Source organism: Cyprinodon variegatus, unplaced genomic scaffold, assembly GCF_000732505.1.
Source record: "Cyprinodon variegatus isolate N-32 unplaced genomic scaffold, C_variegatus-1.0 Scaffold507, whole genome shotgun sequence".
Classification (NCBI taxonomy): Eukaryota; Metazoa; Chordata; class Actinopteri; order Cyprinodontiformes; family Cyprinodontidae; genus Cyprinodon; species Cyprinodon variegatus.
In genome coordinates, this window is record NW_015150960.1 from 444,470 (window position 1) to 462,423 (window position 17,954).

The following is a 17,954-nucleotide window of genomic DNA, read 5'->3' on the forward strand; positions in this document are numbered from 1 at the left end:
CAAATCCAGTCAAAACTTCCAAAAAGCGCATCTGACAACTTCAAAACAAACTTCTTATCGCAGGCATGGATAAGGAGATGCTGAATTTGGAAGTAGAGAACAAACATAGTTCATACTAACCAATTTTGTATGATCCTAGTTATCCCTGTTACAAAATTTGCTCAAAAACTGCACATATGCTGGTTGCTGATGGGGATTTTTTTTAAATGTCATATTAGATTAAGCGATCATTACCACATGTTTTACCCCTATGAAGTTAATAATGATATTGCAGATGCTCTCCTCACGTCCCGAGGAAGTCGGAGCAGAGCAGGACGAGAGGAACAGCGGAGGCTGTAGGCTTTGCTTTTCACAGGAGGTCTGGAGCGGGTCACTGTGGATGGTGGGATTTTAGGGTTACACTGTCAGTATATGAAAATGTAATCACTCCCCTCGCACAAAAATAAATTAATTGTGATCAACCATATCTTTTTTTTGGTTGAATATCAATCCAGCCCAGATTATTAAAACAACAAGTCTGCAAAGACATCGCAAAATGCTAGGCTTCATGCCCCAATCTGAAGGAATTTCAGAAAAGTTGAGACACAAAGTCACTGACTTTGATCAGTTTGAAAAGTTTCTTTTGGGGAGCCCACAGTGAGAGCCATTATTAACTTATTTAGAATCCATGGGAAATTAGTAGACCTTCCTTGGAGGGTTCGTCTGATTGAAGTTATTCTGAGAATGATAACTCATCCAATGTTTTAGTTCTGGACTGCTTTCCTACTTCAGGACCTTGAAGACTCGCTGTAATAAACCTCAAATTACTAAGTTTGGTCCCACCCATCTAGAAAAAACATATGCTTTTTTGGACTTACTTAGACACTGTAGCACTACTAACGTCATACCTATAATCTTTCATTTTTGTAATGTTGCTGTCTGTATAATGTGGATCAGGTGTATAACTCTGGTATAGAGCTGGTAGAGCTGGATTTCATAGACAGGACTAACAGGGCCAAAGTCATCATGTTGGAACCAATCAGATAACTGCAGAGGTGATGCAAAAACTACAAGCGATGCACTTTGTTTTGATAATTTTGTAGTCTATGAGACACATCAAGCAGAAAATAGCAAAGATGCTCTTTGTTAAGGTTAGCTAAATTTCCCTTAGGGCGTCAGAAAGGGCATTATATTGCTCCGTTGCAGTCGCCACAGGCGGCGCATCGTAAAGTCCTGCCTTCCATGCTATGATTGAGCAATAGCGGTTTACCAGACTGAATAACGCTCCGTATAATTCAGTCTGGTTGGCAAGGGTAGGTCAGGGCATATTGTCTTCTTTGGCTTGCAGCATGCATTCATCAACACTGTTAATAAAACAAGAAATCAAAACTGGTAAAGTGTACACTTAAGGAGCTTTCCTTGACAATACCATTGAGAAATATGAAGACCATAGAGCAGCACTTAGGAGTGGAGCAATAATCATCATGTGTGATACAGTAATATCTTGCTTAGTTCACAAAGTACATGGTGAACTGCTCCAAATGAAAAAGAAAAAAAAGTTTGTCTATAGCCTGGATCAAAAAAACAAACCAAAGGAGCCTCCTTCTGTGAGTACACCGTAGAAGACTTAAATCTCACTGTATGTAATCAATGTGAGAAGTAAAATATAAGATATATTTAGTATATAAGATAGAAACTGTGTTGTGAGGGCTACTAATAGCTGTGACACATGCATTATTTTTGTAAAAAATAATTTTCATTAGGTTTAATCTAAAGTAAGTAAGTTTTTCAAAATGACATGATACTTTTGCAACAAAATGTAGCTTCAAGCAGGGAGGGTACGGTATCACAGAGTATGATGAGCAGAAAACCAGCAGCTGACAACAAAGAAACTTAAGAACGCTGCTATAATTGGTGATATTTGATCAATTCTACTTTAGCAACACACACACTGAATAAGGAAACAAACAATTTAATTTTATTTTTTATCCCTAATGTCTACTGGTGTGGCTCTGCATAAGATCAACTGTAAACTTCTCATTGCCTCAGCTTCTGTGGGTGTTAATTAACAATGAGGTTTAAAAGTTTAATCCTCCTTTAGACTCACCTTTTAATGCCAGTGAAAATGATAAGGCTGCAGGAACAATCGAGCAGCTTGCCTCTGGACATGATCCAAAATGTAATGTGTGCACAAACACACCATTTTCCTCAAACAATGCATTCATTAATGCTGAATTAAAGATAAAAAAACACAACCTTTTCTTTTTTTTTTAAACATCAATCAATTTTTAAATTTGTTTCATCTTTAGGTTTGTTTCATCTACTTCTTTGGCTCGTCTTTGATGGACTGTATTTATTTACATGACTAAACGAGCACCTGACCTGATTTGAAATGGAGACTGGTCCACTTAATATTCACGGCATTCGCTCCAATCTTTGAAACTAAAACCTCTCTCGAAACTAACAGAACATGAAGGAAGGAAAGTGAACCTGAATGACCCAGAAATTGATGCTAAACAGTTTGATTTTAAGATAATTATATAGATGAAAGTTTAGTAAATAGAGGGATCTAATTGTTTTGCTTTTCTTGGCTACTTTCATCATGGTACTCTATTATGTTTACATAAAAAAGAGGTTAGGTTTTTTTTTTTTTTTTAGAACTTGGGCCAGTTAAAAACAGAACCCAAAGATAAATTCTTCTTAGAAAAATAAAGGAATTGAATTAATCTAAAAGTTTTTTAATGGGTTTTTAGATCAATTTTGCCCTGTCGACACTCTTAGATCCGAGGTTTAAATTGCTGGTTAGGGTTAGCTTGGATATGATCAACCTTTTTTTTCCCAAGAGTTTATGCAAACACAACAAATACATTTTTGTGCTTATCTGCTTTATAGTTATTTAAACTAATGCTTTCTATTTCAGTTTATACCTTTAAATCGTCACTTTTTCTTCTTTTCAAGAGTGGTTTTAGATTGAAACTTTGTTGGTTTCCAGCATCCTGCTATGTTTCTCACTCAAACAGATGATTTTTTTTCTTTTACTGTATAGTACAGAGGTCCATGGTTCGGATCCGGACGCACCAGCTGGCTAATCCGACCCCCAACCTGATTTAAAACATTTATCAATTACCACATGGTGTCCGGCGACATTGTCTAACTTCACTTGCGCTGCTTCTCTTAATAATATTGTAATAATATGGTTAATATGGTAAATTGTCTTCCCCAATGTGGCTCCTGCCTTTCCACAGAGATAAAGGACAGCACTATAGGTAACCGTCTGGGACCTGGGAAGCCAGGTAACCGGTGGGAACCTGGCAAGCCATAAGAACGTTCTGTGGCACGCATGGCCTCAGTTAATCCGTTCCCCCCTCTCAGCCCCCCACCCGAATGTAGGTGACGTATTGTGATGAACAGTTGTACTGAAACTGAAATTTCGATTGCAATGTAAATTGCAGTTGACAATAAGGAAGTTTGATTGATTATTTGATTGATTGATTGATTGACAAATTAGCCAATGAGCTGTCAGTCTGGGTTGCTGCTTCTGCTACTTTTAGACACAGCAGGCAAACCTGTAGCAAGCTGGGCAATGGGAAAAAAGGAAAAGATGATAAGAATTAGAAAACAGAGAAAGTTTGACCGGCTGGAAGAACTGCGGTGAACTGGTGAGAGAAAAGTGAAATGTTGTGCTCAAAAATGATCCTGCTCATTTTGAGTGTGTTTGGCTCAACCTACAGGAGGAAGCAGGATTCTCCACCATGAACATAATCAAAAATAAATATTGATCCAGGCTCAAAATGAGCACCTTGATATGTACTTGAGAATGGCTTGGTCTCCATTGAAACCCAGTTTTAAAGCCTTGCAGGGCAGCCTAAAGCCAACTGCTCTCATTTAGCCATCAAAAAGAAAATATAACAATTTCATTTCTGGTGTTTTGTAAAGTATGTGAATCAGGCAATTGTCTATATACCAAACTGGACTATTGTTGTTCTCTACTTCAAAAAAAAATTTTTTTTAATTCAAAAATTCATATTTATAACAAATATATAACATGGAAGCATAAAAACCTGCTTTTTGTTTCAGTGTAATATTCTGTTGCTGATTTTTAATTGGTTACCCCTGGTATAGTCTAAACAAATTTTTGAACCCTATTTTTGATTCAGAATTTATAAGTTTTGTTTTAATCAAGATACATTTGTATTGTATTTAGGGATTAACTTTTTTGCTTTCATTTGCCTTCTGCTTTAATACTGACAACTAAATACCAATGGCGAGGGGCAATGAGATATTTTTGTTCTATTTTATTCTGTTTTGCTCTATTCTGTTCTATTAAATTTGATTCTATTCTAAATGCTTCACAGATCCAACATGTGAAAAACACACTATTCTGTTTATGATGATCCAGTCTTTTCGCAGCAAACATAACCATAATAGATTTTGAAATATAGATAATCAAACATGTCCAAGTCCTAAAAAATCTATGAAGTAAAACAGAGAGCTAATATTTTTTTCTTTTTTTTACTAATAGTTCGAACACACAAATATTTCAGAAATTTAAAAAAGTCCAAAATGTGAAGAATGTTTGCTTTGAAACACCTTGAAAAATTTACAAATCTTATTGTAAAGACGTGTCTGGTTTTAAGGTACAAAAAAAGTTAAAAAATGTGGCTTTGAAATATTCAATCAAACATTCTGTCCCTTCCTATCAAAATTGCTTTTGCCTGAAATCTTTATCATGGTAACCATAGAAACATGTACTGCTTACATTTTCTAGCAAAAAAAAGCATTTGTTTAAAAAAGAGCTTTGCATTTTAGCTTTATGCTCTGCATTGCTCCATCCTTCTATCAATGTAAATCATTAGAGATCATCCTGTCAAAACAGATTTAAAAATGTTCCCGTGCTAATGTGATCAAAATCTAACATCTCAGCCTTATCTGATTATCAATAAATCTAAAATGAATTTCTCGAGCATGGCACAGTCTAAATATCAGATCTAATAAAACTTTTAAAGTGATCATGATTATGACGGAAATTGAAATGAAACTTAAATCTCATTGTCTTCATGATCACTTTTGGAAATGTTTTAAAGGTCACTAAATATAACTCAAATCACACAATCCCTGAAGCATCTAATGTGGCGTGTGTAACCTGCATGCAGATGAATGTTAATTTCCAGCTCTGATGTCCAATGGTGAGCTCTGCCGCAAAGACCACAAACCTATATCTCCACTAACATTTAAAACATCACAGTACAAGTTAATGTGGATCTCTGTTTCTGCCCTGGATAATTTAATTATGATGGCACTTAATATGGGCTGATGTACGCTGCAGCTAATTGTTGAAGTCCTGAGTTCTCTGTGAAATCCCTCAGCAGTATTCAATGCTGGACTGCAGATTGCCTGCATGTCTGATAGAGAACAGTAGAAGTGACTAAACTACTCTTACAGTGGTTCAAATGCATACTATCTATCTGACAAGGACCCTCTGGGTTGTTGATGGAGAGTGTAATTGATAGATGGGTAGAAAATGGATGTGGTAAAGTGTTAAAGCCTTATGCCAGCTCTTATTCAAGGCCAGAGACTCTCAGCAACAAATAAACAGAAATATTTTTGAAGAGATCAGCTGAACCTGTTGCCCTTGGCTCTATGTTTCTGTTTGAGGTTTATCATACAAGCTAGGCCTATAAGTTCTACTCAATGTTTGGGAGAGAGTGAGAAAAAATAATGAAAAAGACTCTTACAAGATACAACTAAAATGGGACAAAATTACATCAAATTAGCAGTTAGTTTATTCAGTGCTGTGAAAAGCATTTCACTTCCATATCACACTGAAACTTTTCCTAATTTTACCAACAGTCAAATATAATGTAGGTACTTCTACCTTAACTTCTTTCATACCATACCTTTCATAAGTGGAAATTAGTCTTTGCAGAATTGTTACATTTTCTTTGAAGGGTCTCCTTGTATAAAAGGTCTAGTTAAGGAAGCCCTACAATATTTGATTTGACTCCAGACTTTGTTAAGCCCACTCCAAAACCATAATACTCTCCTGATGTCGAAGCTTAAGGTCATGAACTGACAACTGGATGTTTTCATTCAGGATGTTCTGATAAAGCCTGCAAAACACATGGCTCCGTTGCTTGCTTTTCTCCAAGTCCTGCAGCATCAAAGCATTCCCACGCCATCACGCTAACTCAGTCACATTTTACAACTGGTAAAATATTCTTTTTTTTTGCAGCTGTGTAACTTTGCACCTAATGTGATAGAAAAAACATTTTCTAAAAATCTCCACTTTGCTATTGTCAGTCAGCAGAATAATTGTATAGTTACTTGTTCAAATGGGACCATATTTAGTGGGAAATAAAAAAAAAAAGTTTTTAGGAACAAACCAAAAAAACAAGTCTTTACCGGGACCAACATCTACCGCCTTAATGTGGACATGGGGGCAGTAATGAATAGTAATTCAATAAATAAGAAATCAGATTTAATGCATCACCTTTGGGAAGCAGTTGCTATCTAATGGTGGCCAAAGAGCACTTATCGTACTCATACTCTTAGTCTTCTTCTTTGTCCGGTACCAAGTTGCGGGCACAGCAGACTCCACACTCCTCTCCTCAGACAGCTCCTCCAGCTCTGCTGGGGGCAGCCTGAGGTGATCCTAAGCTAGCATTCCCTGGGTCATCTCCTAGGCCTCCTCCCTGTGGGATGTGTCTGTAACAATGACATCAATGCAGTGCACTGCATGGACCATTTACTGTATGGTTGAAAGCAGTCCACTGAGGTCGAGCCTTCCATGCAAACTTTGAGCACAGCTGTGATTTAAAAAAAAGGGAAATTGCTTGTTTTGTGGTTGTGTGTCTTATAAGTCAGATTTTTTTTTGGTGTAACTACCATTCTAGTATTGGTCCTATGCAATATGTTATAAATGAGACCCCTGGTCAGGGTCCATATTACTTATTAAAGCATTTGCATATATTTACCTGTTTGCAACATTTAGAATACGTATAAGAAAGGGGAAAATTCATAATACATTTTCATTTGTGAGCCCTAATGAATTACCCTTATCCTCATATTTAAACTTCTCACTGGCACTTCACATTTTCAGAGGCAATAGACTCTGACAGGATCAAGGAAATTTATAATACTTCAGAAACGTGAGTATAGGATAGCAGGTGCTGACTGCATCGGAAAACTGTGACAGTGAAGAAGGTTTTCAAAACTGCAGTCAAGCTACATGCAAGTCTAGTAGTAAAGGTTGTGGGGAGCTGATTTGTATTTCCCCAATGGTTGTGACTGAAGATACTGTAGGAATGTTTATGAATATCTTTTAAGGTTTACACCTCAGCCTCAGATAGGCAGTAGAAAGTGAATCATTGTTCTAATTACTGAAAAGAAGAGAGTGGTCATTCATCTCATGCAGTAATGGGTATAAATATACAATACAGTGAAATATTCGCCATAATAATAAGCATTTTTTAGTATTATTTATGAGAGAGAAGGGATTCCTAAACCACTCCTAGTGAACGTCTCTTTGTATGAGCGACATTTACGGATAAAATCAACCCTCTCTTCTTTCAAGCTTCTGGCACATTGTCATCCTTGATGTTTTTATTTCTCTTATACCTTTGGCATCTCCTGAAGACAGGCCCAAATTAGGGGTTATTATTGTTGCCAAGGCAACCCACAGGGTAATTTACTGTAATTTTCCAAGAGAGATATTTATTGACAGCAGAGTCCATATAGTGTTGCAGATCAAAAAAAAAAAGGAAAACATCTACAAACACACAAAGGAAAAACACTTGGCGCCTGTTTGCTGCAAGGAACTTTATATTGCAGTAAAAATCTGTCAGTAACACAGGTGCACCACAATAGGTTAGAATCTCATCAAAATGCAATGTCTTTCATTATTTCAATTCAAAATGTGAGGCTTTTATGCTATATGGATTATATTAGAATGATCTGATTCTGCCATTCATTTTTGTTAGAAATAGTCTTTAAGCTGTTTTCTCCTACAATGTAATGGTCTTCTTCGTTTTAGGGTACCACTCACTCAAAGTTTTACCTTGCTGTTACAGGGCTTGATGCTATTTGTTGAAGAGAAAACTAGACATAATTTCACACATTTTGAAATTGTACTGCAACTGCAAGTTGACCAAAGCAAGGGAAAAAAATCCCATCACTGGGAAACTCATTAAGACACAAAAATTGATGGTTTGTAGCAAAAACATACATAGCACTCTTGTTATTCTTCAGCCATTAATTGTTTGTTCACTGGGATTTTTGTGTGTATGTCTGCTATAGCATCAGGTATCATTATCTTATCCTCTCCTGTGCTTCAGTTTTTCACCCCTCTGTGGATTTCAGCTCTTCTGTACTCCTTTTACTTTGAGTATTATAAATGGCATAATCATACCTTCCAAAATTTGCCCACTTTAAACTAACCTGATTCGATTTCTCCCTTGATTTGGACCTTATTTGCAGGTTTGAATATGAACAAAAATCCTATCTGGACCAAACCCACCTGAAAGGTGATCTCCAACTGCTTTGAAACAAGATAGGATAAGGAAGTAGAATGTGGCAAAACTGCATTGAATGATGTTTTCTGGACACTGACAGTGATTCTGCAGCTCTAATAGTGCAAATCTGCAGAACAGAGGTGCTACAAGCAGCATATTAGATTATGCATAGTTTTTACTCGAATTCTGCATCTGTGTTCCAAGTCATTTCCATCCATTGGATTGTTAATATTAAGATCATCACAAATTACTTTTATAGTTAATTTACAAAAACTAAAATTTGAAAACAATCTGCCTCAATTAAAAGAAAAAAATAATCCTTTGTTCCAGACCAAACAAAAGGACTAGCTGGGGTGAATACCCCCTAAGAGCCATAGTCTGAGCAGCAGGTTTGTCTTTGCTTCCATTTTTGTGTTATGTTTTGTGTCCCTTACAAATCACATCATGTTACCCTTTTGGTTTTTATGATGACTCTAATGATATTGAGTTCTTTTAGAAACTAGCTGAACCGTGCAGAGTCATGCAGAACCGAGCCCACCGGTGCAGAGCAGGTTCAGAAATGGAAACCAACCATTACGAGCACGGAGTGTATCTGCAGCACCACACATTAAGAATCTCCACAAACTGTTGCATCAATCATCTCTGCTGCTTGTTAACCTTTTCCTGGTTCAGGGTTTCCTTCCAGTCTGTTCTTAGCAGTGCCTGCTTCTTATCTTACGTTTTTTGTAGCGAGTGTCATCACTGCCTCTCCAGTGATTAGATTGGCCATAAAATTCTCATCATGTAACATTTCTGCATTTATATTGGTTTTATGCAATTACTTTTTTATCTTGGTGAGCTTACTAACATTAACTGTAATCTAACCATTAGAACTAAACAGCTTAAAGCATCCCGAGACAAATCAATACGAGAGCAAATAATAATATACATAATCAATGAGCTCTACCTACAGTTTTTCTAATATAAATGTTTACTTTGAGAAGATTTCACACAGTATATTTTAGGACAATTTGCATGTTTACCCTCCTTAGTCATTAAAGCTCAGATTAAACCGTGCACATTTCCCCACTAAGCTGACACTAGAGGATAAGCCTCTGTAGACTGACAGAATTACTCTTCCTCCCCCTGAAATCTTCTGGTTTCATCCTTCAGTGCTTCTTTATGTGAAAATTTTCTGTATAGATTGGAAATATTGCATAAGCTGAGCTGTTTGTGCTGAGTCATGTTGAGTTTTTTGCTCTTTTGTCCCTCTTGACTTTGTTGCATTTTTTTCTACTGATTTCAGCTCTGCAATGGTGGCTCTGTGACAGACCTGGCCAAAGGCATGCTAAAAAGAGGAGAGAGAATGGAAGAAGCCATTATTGCCTTTATTCTACATGAAGCTCTGATGGTAAGGGTGGTGGTTGGAACATGATGGTGGGGAGGGGTTGTAAAGGGGTATAAATTGGGCAATTATATTGGCAGGTGCTTGAAAGAAAACAAAAAAAAAATGTTAACCTCTTTTATTCACAGGGGTTGCAGCACCTGCATATCAACAAAACCATCCACAGGGATGTCAAAGGCAATAACATCCTGCTGACAACGCATGGAGGGATCAAACTCGTGGACTTTGGTATGAAGAGAGATTCTTTAACACAATGTTTCTTTTTGGTTTTTATCCGCCCAAATTGTGTTCTAGCTCTGTTTAACAGAAGAGGGTCAAACCCATTACTGAGAGCTGCCTGCCAAATAAACTGCACCGCCAATTAGTTTCCTTGAGAGGACGAAACAAAATTACACCAGCTCGACAGCACGGCTGATGATTACACTTTTCATTACACCCTATCTTTGCTATTGTTCCCCAGACAGCAAAGGGCACCTATTCTTCCTGTGCTTTCGCTCATTTGCTTTTTCAGCTTTCTTAACCAAATGAGGCAACCAAACTGAAGAGCTCATGATAGGCAAAGTGATTCTGACTATTTACAGGCGATGACTCACCCCTAGTTTTCTTCAGGCGCTGTAAAGGGAAAATAAAAACAGCTGCCTGTTTTCATTACAAATAAAATCCACCCCACCACCTCGTTCAACTTGCGTGTAGGTTTGCATTTTGTCTGCTAATGGTGGGGCTTCTCTTAAAAGCCTTTTCTTGAAGCTCAGAGTGTGCAGCTCTTATATAAAGAGGAGTAGAGGGGCCTTTAATGGATTCACTAATGCTCAGCATGACCATCGTACCTGTTTTCCTCTCACTGTTTATTGCAGAGCTTTGGAACAGTATAACTTCGTAGATAATGTTTAATCGTTGATATTTTATTAAAGGGACAGCATTTCATTTTTTATTTGATTTTTAAACATTTCTTAAATTTTAGTTAGTCTACGATCTAGTCCAAACAATTCAGCTAATGTCAGGACTCTTTGGCTTCACGGTGAACCACAAATATTACTGCCGCTTTGGTTTTTAACCTCCAGGAGTGCATTTGGGCTTAACCTTTCCAAACACCTAAAATAAAAATAATGGGAACAGCTATAGTTGGGTGACTGAATTGGATAACTTTTAAATTCCTTTAATGACACCAGCTCACAGTTTTGAAGGATTAAAAACAGGCTAATCAGGTTTTTCATCTTTCACTCACACTCCCATTAACTGTTTCTATCCAGTTTTTTCACAAATCAAGGTTTGTCTTGTCACTACATCTGGCCAGTTTTCTTGTCCCTGAGCATTATGCTGCCATCACCGGGTGTATTTGAAGGGATAGGCATGTTTAAGGAGAAATAATTTTCCAGTTTACTGTAGTTTCATCTGACCAGAAACTCACCTTCCAGATGTTCGTCGTGTCGCATACATATTTGTGTTGCACTGTGATCTTTGCTGATGGACTGACATGTCGTCTTGAAACCTATTCAGGCTTAAATCTCTTGACATGTTGTATCTTTGCTATGTTTTATTTTATAAACCCCAGAGGACTTATTAGAACAGGACAACTTATACTTAGACTAAATAATGTACTAATTGCCAGACTTCTAAGGGCCATTGGTTGGGTTGGATTCTATTTAGATGTTTAAGGGTGAGGGTGCTGAATGTAAACATGTGTAACACTTTTAAAATGTTTTTAAAAAATATTTATAACTATATATTTTCCTTAGTATTTAATTAGGAGACCAAATATGAAAAGACTAGAAGGGCATGGCGGCTATCGGTATGTCTGTTTGAAAAGAGCTATTTGAAAAACACAATAAATAAGGGTTAAGGGTTTGTATAAAGATTTATAGAGTAAACAGTTTTAAAAAAAACTCAGAGAACTAAAGACGTAATAAAGCCCAGATTAAATCTATTGCGAAAACAATGTAATATGTATGAAAAGGGAAAAAGTTTGTAATTTTCAAAATCAGATGTCAGAACTTGGCCAATACAAAAAACTATGATATATATATATATATATATATATATATATATATATATATATATATTGCTGTTCATAAGAAAATGCATTGGATGCTTCAAAACTTTCTATTTGTTGCTTGATGGAGAATTTTTATTTAGTTCAGTGGAACATAACTTAGTAAAGTATGACGTACATAAAGTTTATTTCTAAAGCAGCTTTATAAGACAAAAAATAACAAAGGACAACAATCACATTTAGGCTGTGGTATAAAGCAAGTTCTAAAAAATGTGAGAAAATCATTAAATCGTCAAGGAAAAAAACTGCTGTTTGTTTTTTGTTTTTTTTCACACATCCACAGTGAGCAAAACAAAGCTGCAGAGGCAGACTAGGCCACAAATTAAAAGCCCCTTTTAAAGCGATTATATTAGCAGAACTCACTGAATGCTTTGTGAGGCACAGACTGAACCTACTATGTCATTAAAGCTGACTCAAACACTCGCCAAGCATCACAGAGTTCCTGTAGATCTAAGGTTTGAATCTTTCCCCTATACATTTACAGCACTCCTAGTGGGAATCATTGATATGACGCAGGGAAACAAGTGACGCCACCATTTAATTAGTGAACTGATTATCTTTATCCAACCAGGCATGTTTTTCCAACCTGTTATTGTCCATATAAATACTTTTTCTGTGGTCTATCTCCTTTTCCTTTAAAGTTAAACATTTTGTTCGTAGATGGTCTATCCTTCCCATTCTGATACTCAGGTTAAAATTTCAGCAAGTCCTTTTCAGTCCATCTGGATGCTGAAATACATTGAATCTCTGAGATGCAAACAGTTGACTCACTATTTCTGTTGGAAAGCAGTTGAGAAAACGTTCCAAATAAAGTGGCCAGTGAGTGCCTAGGCAAAATCACTACATATGCTCTCTCGAGATGCTTTGCAACTTCCAGGGATGTTGTGATAGGCTGCAGTTTGTTTGAAAGGAAACACATTATGTAAAACTCGCTAACTGAGGGCGAGATGTAAAAAATGTTCAGTGACCCAAAGGAAAGCTCGGGTGCTGAAAAGGAGTTTCACCAGAACTATTTGAAAGCTAAATGAATTACACTTTTTTTTCCATATATTCAAACTGCTGTGTGTCATTCTGATAGAAGACGTCCTGTGCCAGGTTTGATTTAGCACATCATGCTTTCTCGTCATTCAACATGCACTCTCTGCTGAAGAGATGCCGCTACCACTGCCTTTTATATGTAAGGTGCATCACTTTGCTCAAAGACTCATGTATCGCTTGGCTTAAACACCAAAAATGTAGCAGCAGAGTTAAGGAGTTGGTGTGAAGTAATTTGGGACCCAAGAAGTCTTGCAAAGTTTGTGTAGCTTGAGCTTTGTGCATTTAACGCTATAATCTCAACTTGTCTCCTTTTTTTGTAATTATGTCTAGTTTTATTTCTTTAAATTAAGACAAAGGTTGCAGGATAGTGATCTAAATCCCTGCTACAAAAAAATATCGTCCTACCATGCAGAGACCTTAAGTTTACAACTAAAACCATATATTTACATGATCTCTCTCTGGCATCAAATCAGACTGTTTAATCCATCTGTTTAAGGCAACAATGCTTACATTATTTCTATTTTCTATAATATTTGATATTGACAGATATGCTTTACTTAAAATACTGACGTTTACAAACTATCCGTTTTTAACCGAATTGCCTTTAAAACTACAACCAATATTTGTTTCTGTTTTGTCACTAACTTCTTACCATAATTCACTGTAAATTTGGCCCATTCTTCCTGACAGAACTGGTGTGTCTGTCTCCGTGTTGTCAGCTACCTTCCGCATGCTGAGCCCCTCTCTGCTGTATACACTCCTTCTATGGGATTGAGATCAGGACTTTGTGATGTCCACTTTGAAGCCTTGACTTTATCTCTTTGAACTCCTTTGTAAATAATGCATAGGGTCGTCCTCCATTGAGAAGACCAATTTAAACCAAGACATCTCATTTCTGGCTGATGTATTGAGATATAGCTTAATATTTCAACTTAAACTCACTTTGTTTATAGCAACTGATGCATTAAAACTCCCCCACAACATGAAAAAGCCTCTTCATTACATCCGTACTATTCTTCAAATGTAACATTGTAAATGTTGGTGAAACACCTCTATTTTAAATACATCCAGAAGAGTCTTTTTTTCCCCCTCCGTTGTCAACTGTGATCTTTTTTTATGTTCCTTCTGGGTGCAGGAGTCACTTCTTTGTGAATAATAACACTCTTTTACCAGCTCTAACTAGGACCATTTCATTTTCTCAGGCATTTTGAAAAATGTACCCAAACCAAAGGATGAACAAGATGTGCCGAGGTCCAAAATTATCTTTCTGATAACTTATGGTTTAAGATTTCCAGTGATTTCTGATACAGAAGCTGTGTGTTTGTGGTGTTGATTTAAAAGACTTAATAATAATACAGCTGTGCCTCTACTTACCAGAATCTTGTGAATCAATCAGGAGATACGCACTAAACCATCCTCTATGCATTTCCATTGTTTGCAGTCAATAATCTTTGTTTATGTAAGCGTATAAGTTTACTGAATTCTCCAAAAGTTTATTTTTCATCTAAAACATGATTTCTAGTCTGATTTATACTATTTTTATACAGTGAATATATATTGATGGAGCGGTTTGGGTGATAGAATGATAGTTGTCACAACAAGCAAATTGATGAAAACTGTGATTCAAGACAAACGACTGGAGGCTTACTCTGCTCTGCATCGTGCTGGGATTAATGTGGGTTTTTTACATGTGGAGGGGTGGATGCTTCACTAAGCAGCTGAGGGGATAAAGCCCCTACTGTGACTCATCACCAACGGAGGCACTAAATAGCAAAAAGATGGACCAAAAAGAGCAGTGGAAGAATCAGGAGAGATCTTCCTTCATGGCTCTCTCATGAATATTTTAATTGTCAGTCTTATCTCTGTAATGATTATTAAGTGGGGCCTACCAGGCTCCACTCCTGGCTAATGTAGTGAAAAAAGACGGAGCTTTAGCATGAGTTGTTTTGCATACCCTTACTCCAGCTTAATCATATGTCCATGCAACGGGCTTAGGAGTGATTGATAAATGAGTGAAGATAATCAGATTAATATTTTTATAAGTTTGGCTTGACTGATGTTAGGTGATGTAAATGTCTCCAGATTTTTAAGGGGGGTGGGTTAGTGACAAACCTGTGAGGTTTGCATGTGTCAGCTTTCTGCTTACATTCCCTCCTACACACGATTATAATCCTCTCTGATGTTTCTCACTGAGACGTTTTGCTCTGGATTTCCTTCCATCCTGTGCCGTCGTGGTGATTTGGAAGGTGCACAAGATCAGGTTTTACAGTAGAAATCTGCTGAGCCAGTAGCACTCATCATCATCATAATTTTTTCGGGATAATGTCATAACACATTTAACTGTTGTGTTGAAAGGCTCTGATTTCCTTAAAGCCCCCTTTATGTCAGGATGAAGAAAAATCTGGAATCTGATATCATTGTTTTCTCGTCCTGTATGGGAAACTCAAATAAATCTCAAGATAGGCTAAACCAGATATTAGGTTTTGGAGAGCAATGGCATTTTCACAAAGAAGCAGGTTGTTTTTTGAGCATTGAGCATTTTCCCTTTGGATAAACTTTACATGCACAAGTGCACTCTAACAAACAACTACAGGTGCTTGGTTCCAGGTACTTAGAGATTCACTTCCACACAGAAAGCCCATATTTTTATCTTCAGCTACCACAGTACGCATGTCATATTAAATAATACTACATATACTTCAGCAATAGTATCAAGGATCTATTTTGTTGTATCTATTATACTATATCCGTTGGCTGTGCTGTTCTTTTTAGATCTCTTTGCATGTGATGAAGCAGACTGAAGATGTTTTATCGTTGTTTCCATTTTATCTCCGCTTTCTTTCATCTTTTCTCCTTTTTCCTTTCCTGTTCTACTTTCCCATTGCAGTGTCCATATAATCTGAAATACTTCCTGTATGAATTATAGTGAAGCTATTTACATGCATAAATGAAGCGGAACACTATGGCGATAGCCGTACTGCTCCACTCGTGAAAGTAAAATCTGTTGGGCTCTTTTTGGCATCAAGACAATTATTCTCATTGCCACATTGCCAGACAGGAAACTGTTAAAAAATGAATGAATAAATAAATAAATAAAGGTAATTTTCCTTTATGAATGACAGTACTTGAGTCTTTTTTTTACGACATCAAAAATTGATCAAACCAAAACTTTTAATTTTGGCGGGATGGAAAAAACAGTACTTTTTTATAATTTTCTTTTGACATTTGAAAAAAAAAATATTTGTTAGAAAGTCTTGGAAATTTCTTTTTTCTTGGGGTATAATACACAAAGGCTACTTTGTCCAAGATCCCTCTGAATGTTTCACATTCCTTCATTAATTCCTTTAAAGCTGGGGTGAACTTTTGGCCTACCTTATATAGTCATAAAGGTAATCAGTTACTTCCTTACTTTTACAGTTCAGAAACTGAGGTGATCACAATTCAAGGGTGATTTAAAAAGGGGACAGTCATATTTTGGCATATTTCCCATTGTTCTTGGTAGCTTTTGTACTTAAATGAAATTGTCATATGAAAAACACAACATTAATTCAGGTTATCTGTATTGGCTATTATAATTAGTTCTATCTGAAACTTTTAAGTGCATTTTACCATAAAAATCTTCAGTGGGTACATCTTTTATTTCCCATGTTTTTGTTCTACAAGTCCAAATCCAAAAGTTTTGCACAGAAATTTATTTCAAGCTTAAGAATATTCTTTTGCACAGTTATGACTTGGCTTTTTTTGCAAAATAGCTTTAACCAAGTCCCTTTTTTCCATTATTTACTCCTGCAGCAGTATAGTGTCCCACCTACGCTACCTTCAATGAGTCAGCAGTTAATTTTTCTGGAAACTGGGCTTGTTTCTGGGTTTTACTCTTTCTTCAGCAAGAGTTGGCCATGGGACATATCCCAACATGGTCTGACACTGATTTGGACCGAAATCACATCTGTGAGTCAGCATAATCTGTTCTAGGATATTTATGCCACAAATAAGGATGTAGGACCCTTCCCTACCTCTCAGTTTCTGTCACAGATGCTTACATCATTTTCTAATATCTAAACTGACAGTTTAAGATACGTCTTTTCTTGCAAGATGGTGGAGTATCTGCAGCCTTCCAGGGCTGTTTACATTTACATTATATTCAAATGTTGTTCTTGAGATGTCCAACAAAGTCATCTGCAGCCAGAAAGAAATTTGTAACTCAAAGTAATCAATCATTTTAATGTTTCTTTCTGTATGTACAGTTTATTTTGTTTGCTTGCCACTATAGTAACAAATCTATTATAACAATACACGGCAGATTTAAAAGCTTCCTTGTAACACTTCAGCAGCATGCTCTTTTTTTCTGTAACCATTGTGACAAATCATCACTTTCATCTGCAGCTCTTAGCTTTGTAAGAAACAAAACACATAAATAGACAGATGCAATGCATATTCTGCACCGAGCCTTGAGGCTAAGATGACTGAAGTGTGTATTTTCTTCCCTGCAGGTGTTTCAGCCCAGCTGACAAATACCCGTCTGAGGAGAAACACCTCAGTAGGAACTCCCTTCTGGATGGCTCCCGAGGTACATGAAAACGGCCTCATAAATGCTCCCCCAGCCTCATCTTTTTCCACTACATTAGCCTGGAGCAGATCCCAGTGGGCAGTTCAGTTCATAATGATCAAAGAGATAACGCTGTCAAACACAATGTGCAGAGAAAAATGGCAACCTCCATCATTCATGTTCTATCTAACCATGGCTCAATGCTCCCAAAGTACATACAGTCATTGAACACAAATGATTACATTTAAAAGTAACCATTTTAGGTCATTACACTTTCATGTCAGTTTTTCATTTTTATAGTAGGCTGATATAGAGTTTGTTCCTGTTCCAATCTGGGAATTTTGAGCAGTTTTCTGTTGTTTTTTTTCTACAAAGACGCCAATCCTTAAAATGTGTATATATATATAAACAGTATATATATATATATATATATATATATATATATAT

At 36.7% G+C, this 17,954-nt stretch overlaps 1 protein-coding gene across 1 annotated transcript in view; it reads left to right on the forward strand.

The window, feature by feature from the left end:
* Window positions 1-17,954, forward strand: part of myo3a (myosin IIIA) — a 79,098-nt gene that overhangs the window by 11,470 nt on the left and 49,674 nt on the right. The window contains exons 4-6 of the mRNA XM_015390646.1: window positions 9,775-9,879; window positions 10,002-10,101; window positions 17,452-17,528. Of these exons, the coding sequence (XP_015246132.1) occupies window positions 9,775-9,879; window positions 10,002-10,101; window positions 17,452-17,528 (282 nt within the window). The remainder of the gene's footprint in view (window positions 1-9,774; window positions 9,880-10,001; window positions 10,102-17,451; window positions 17,529-17,954) is intronic.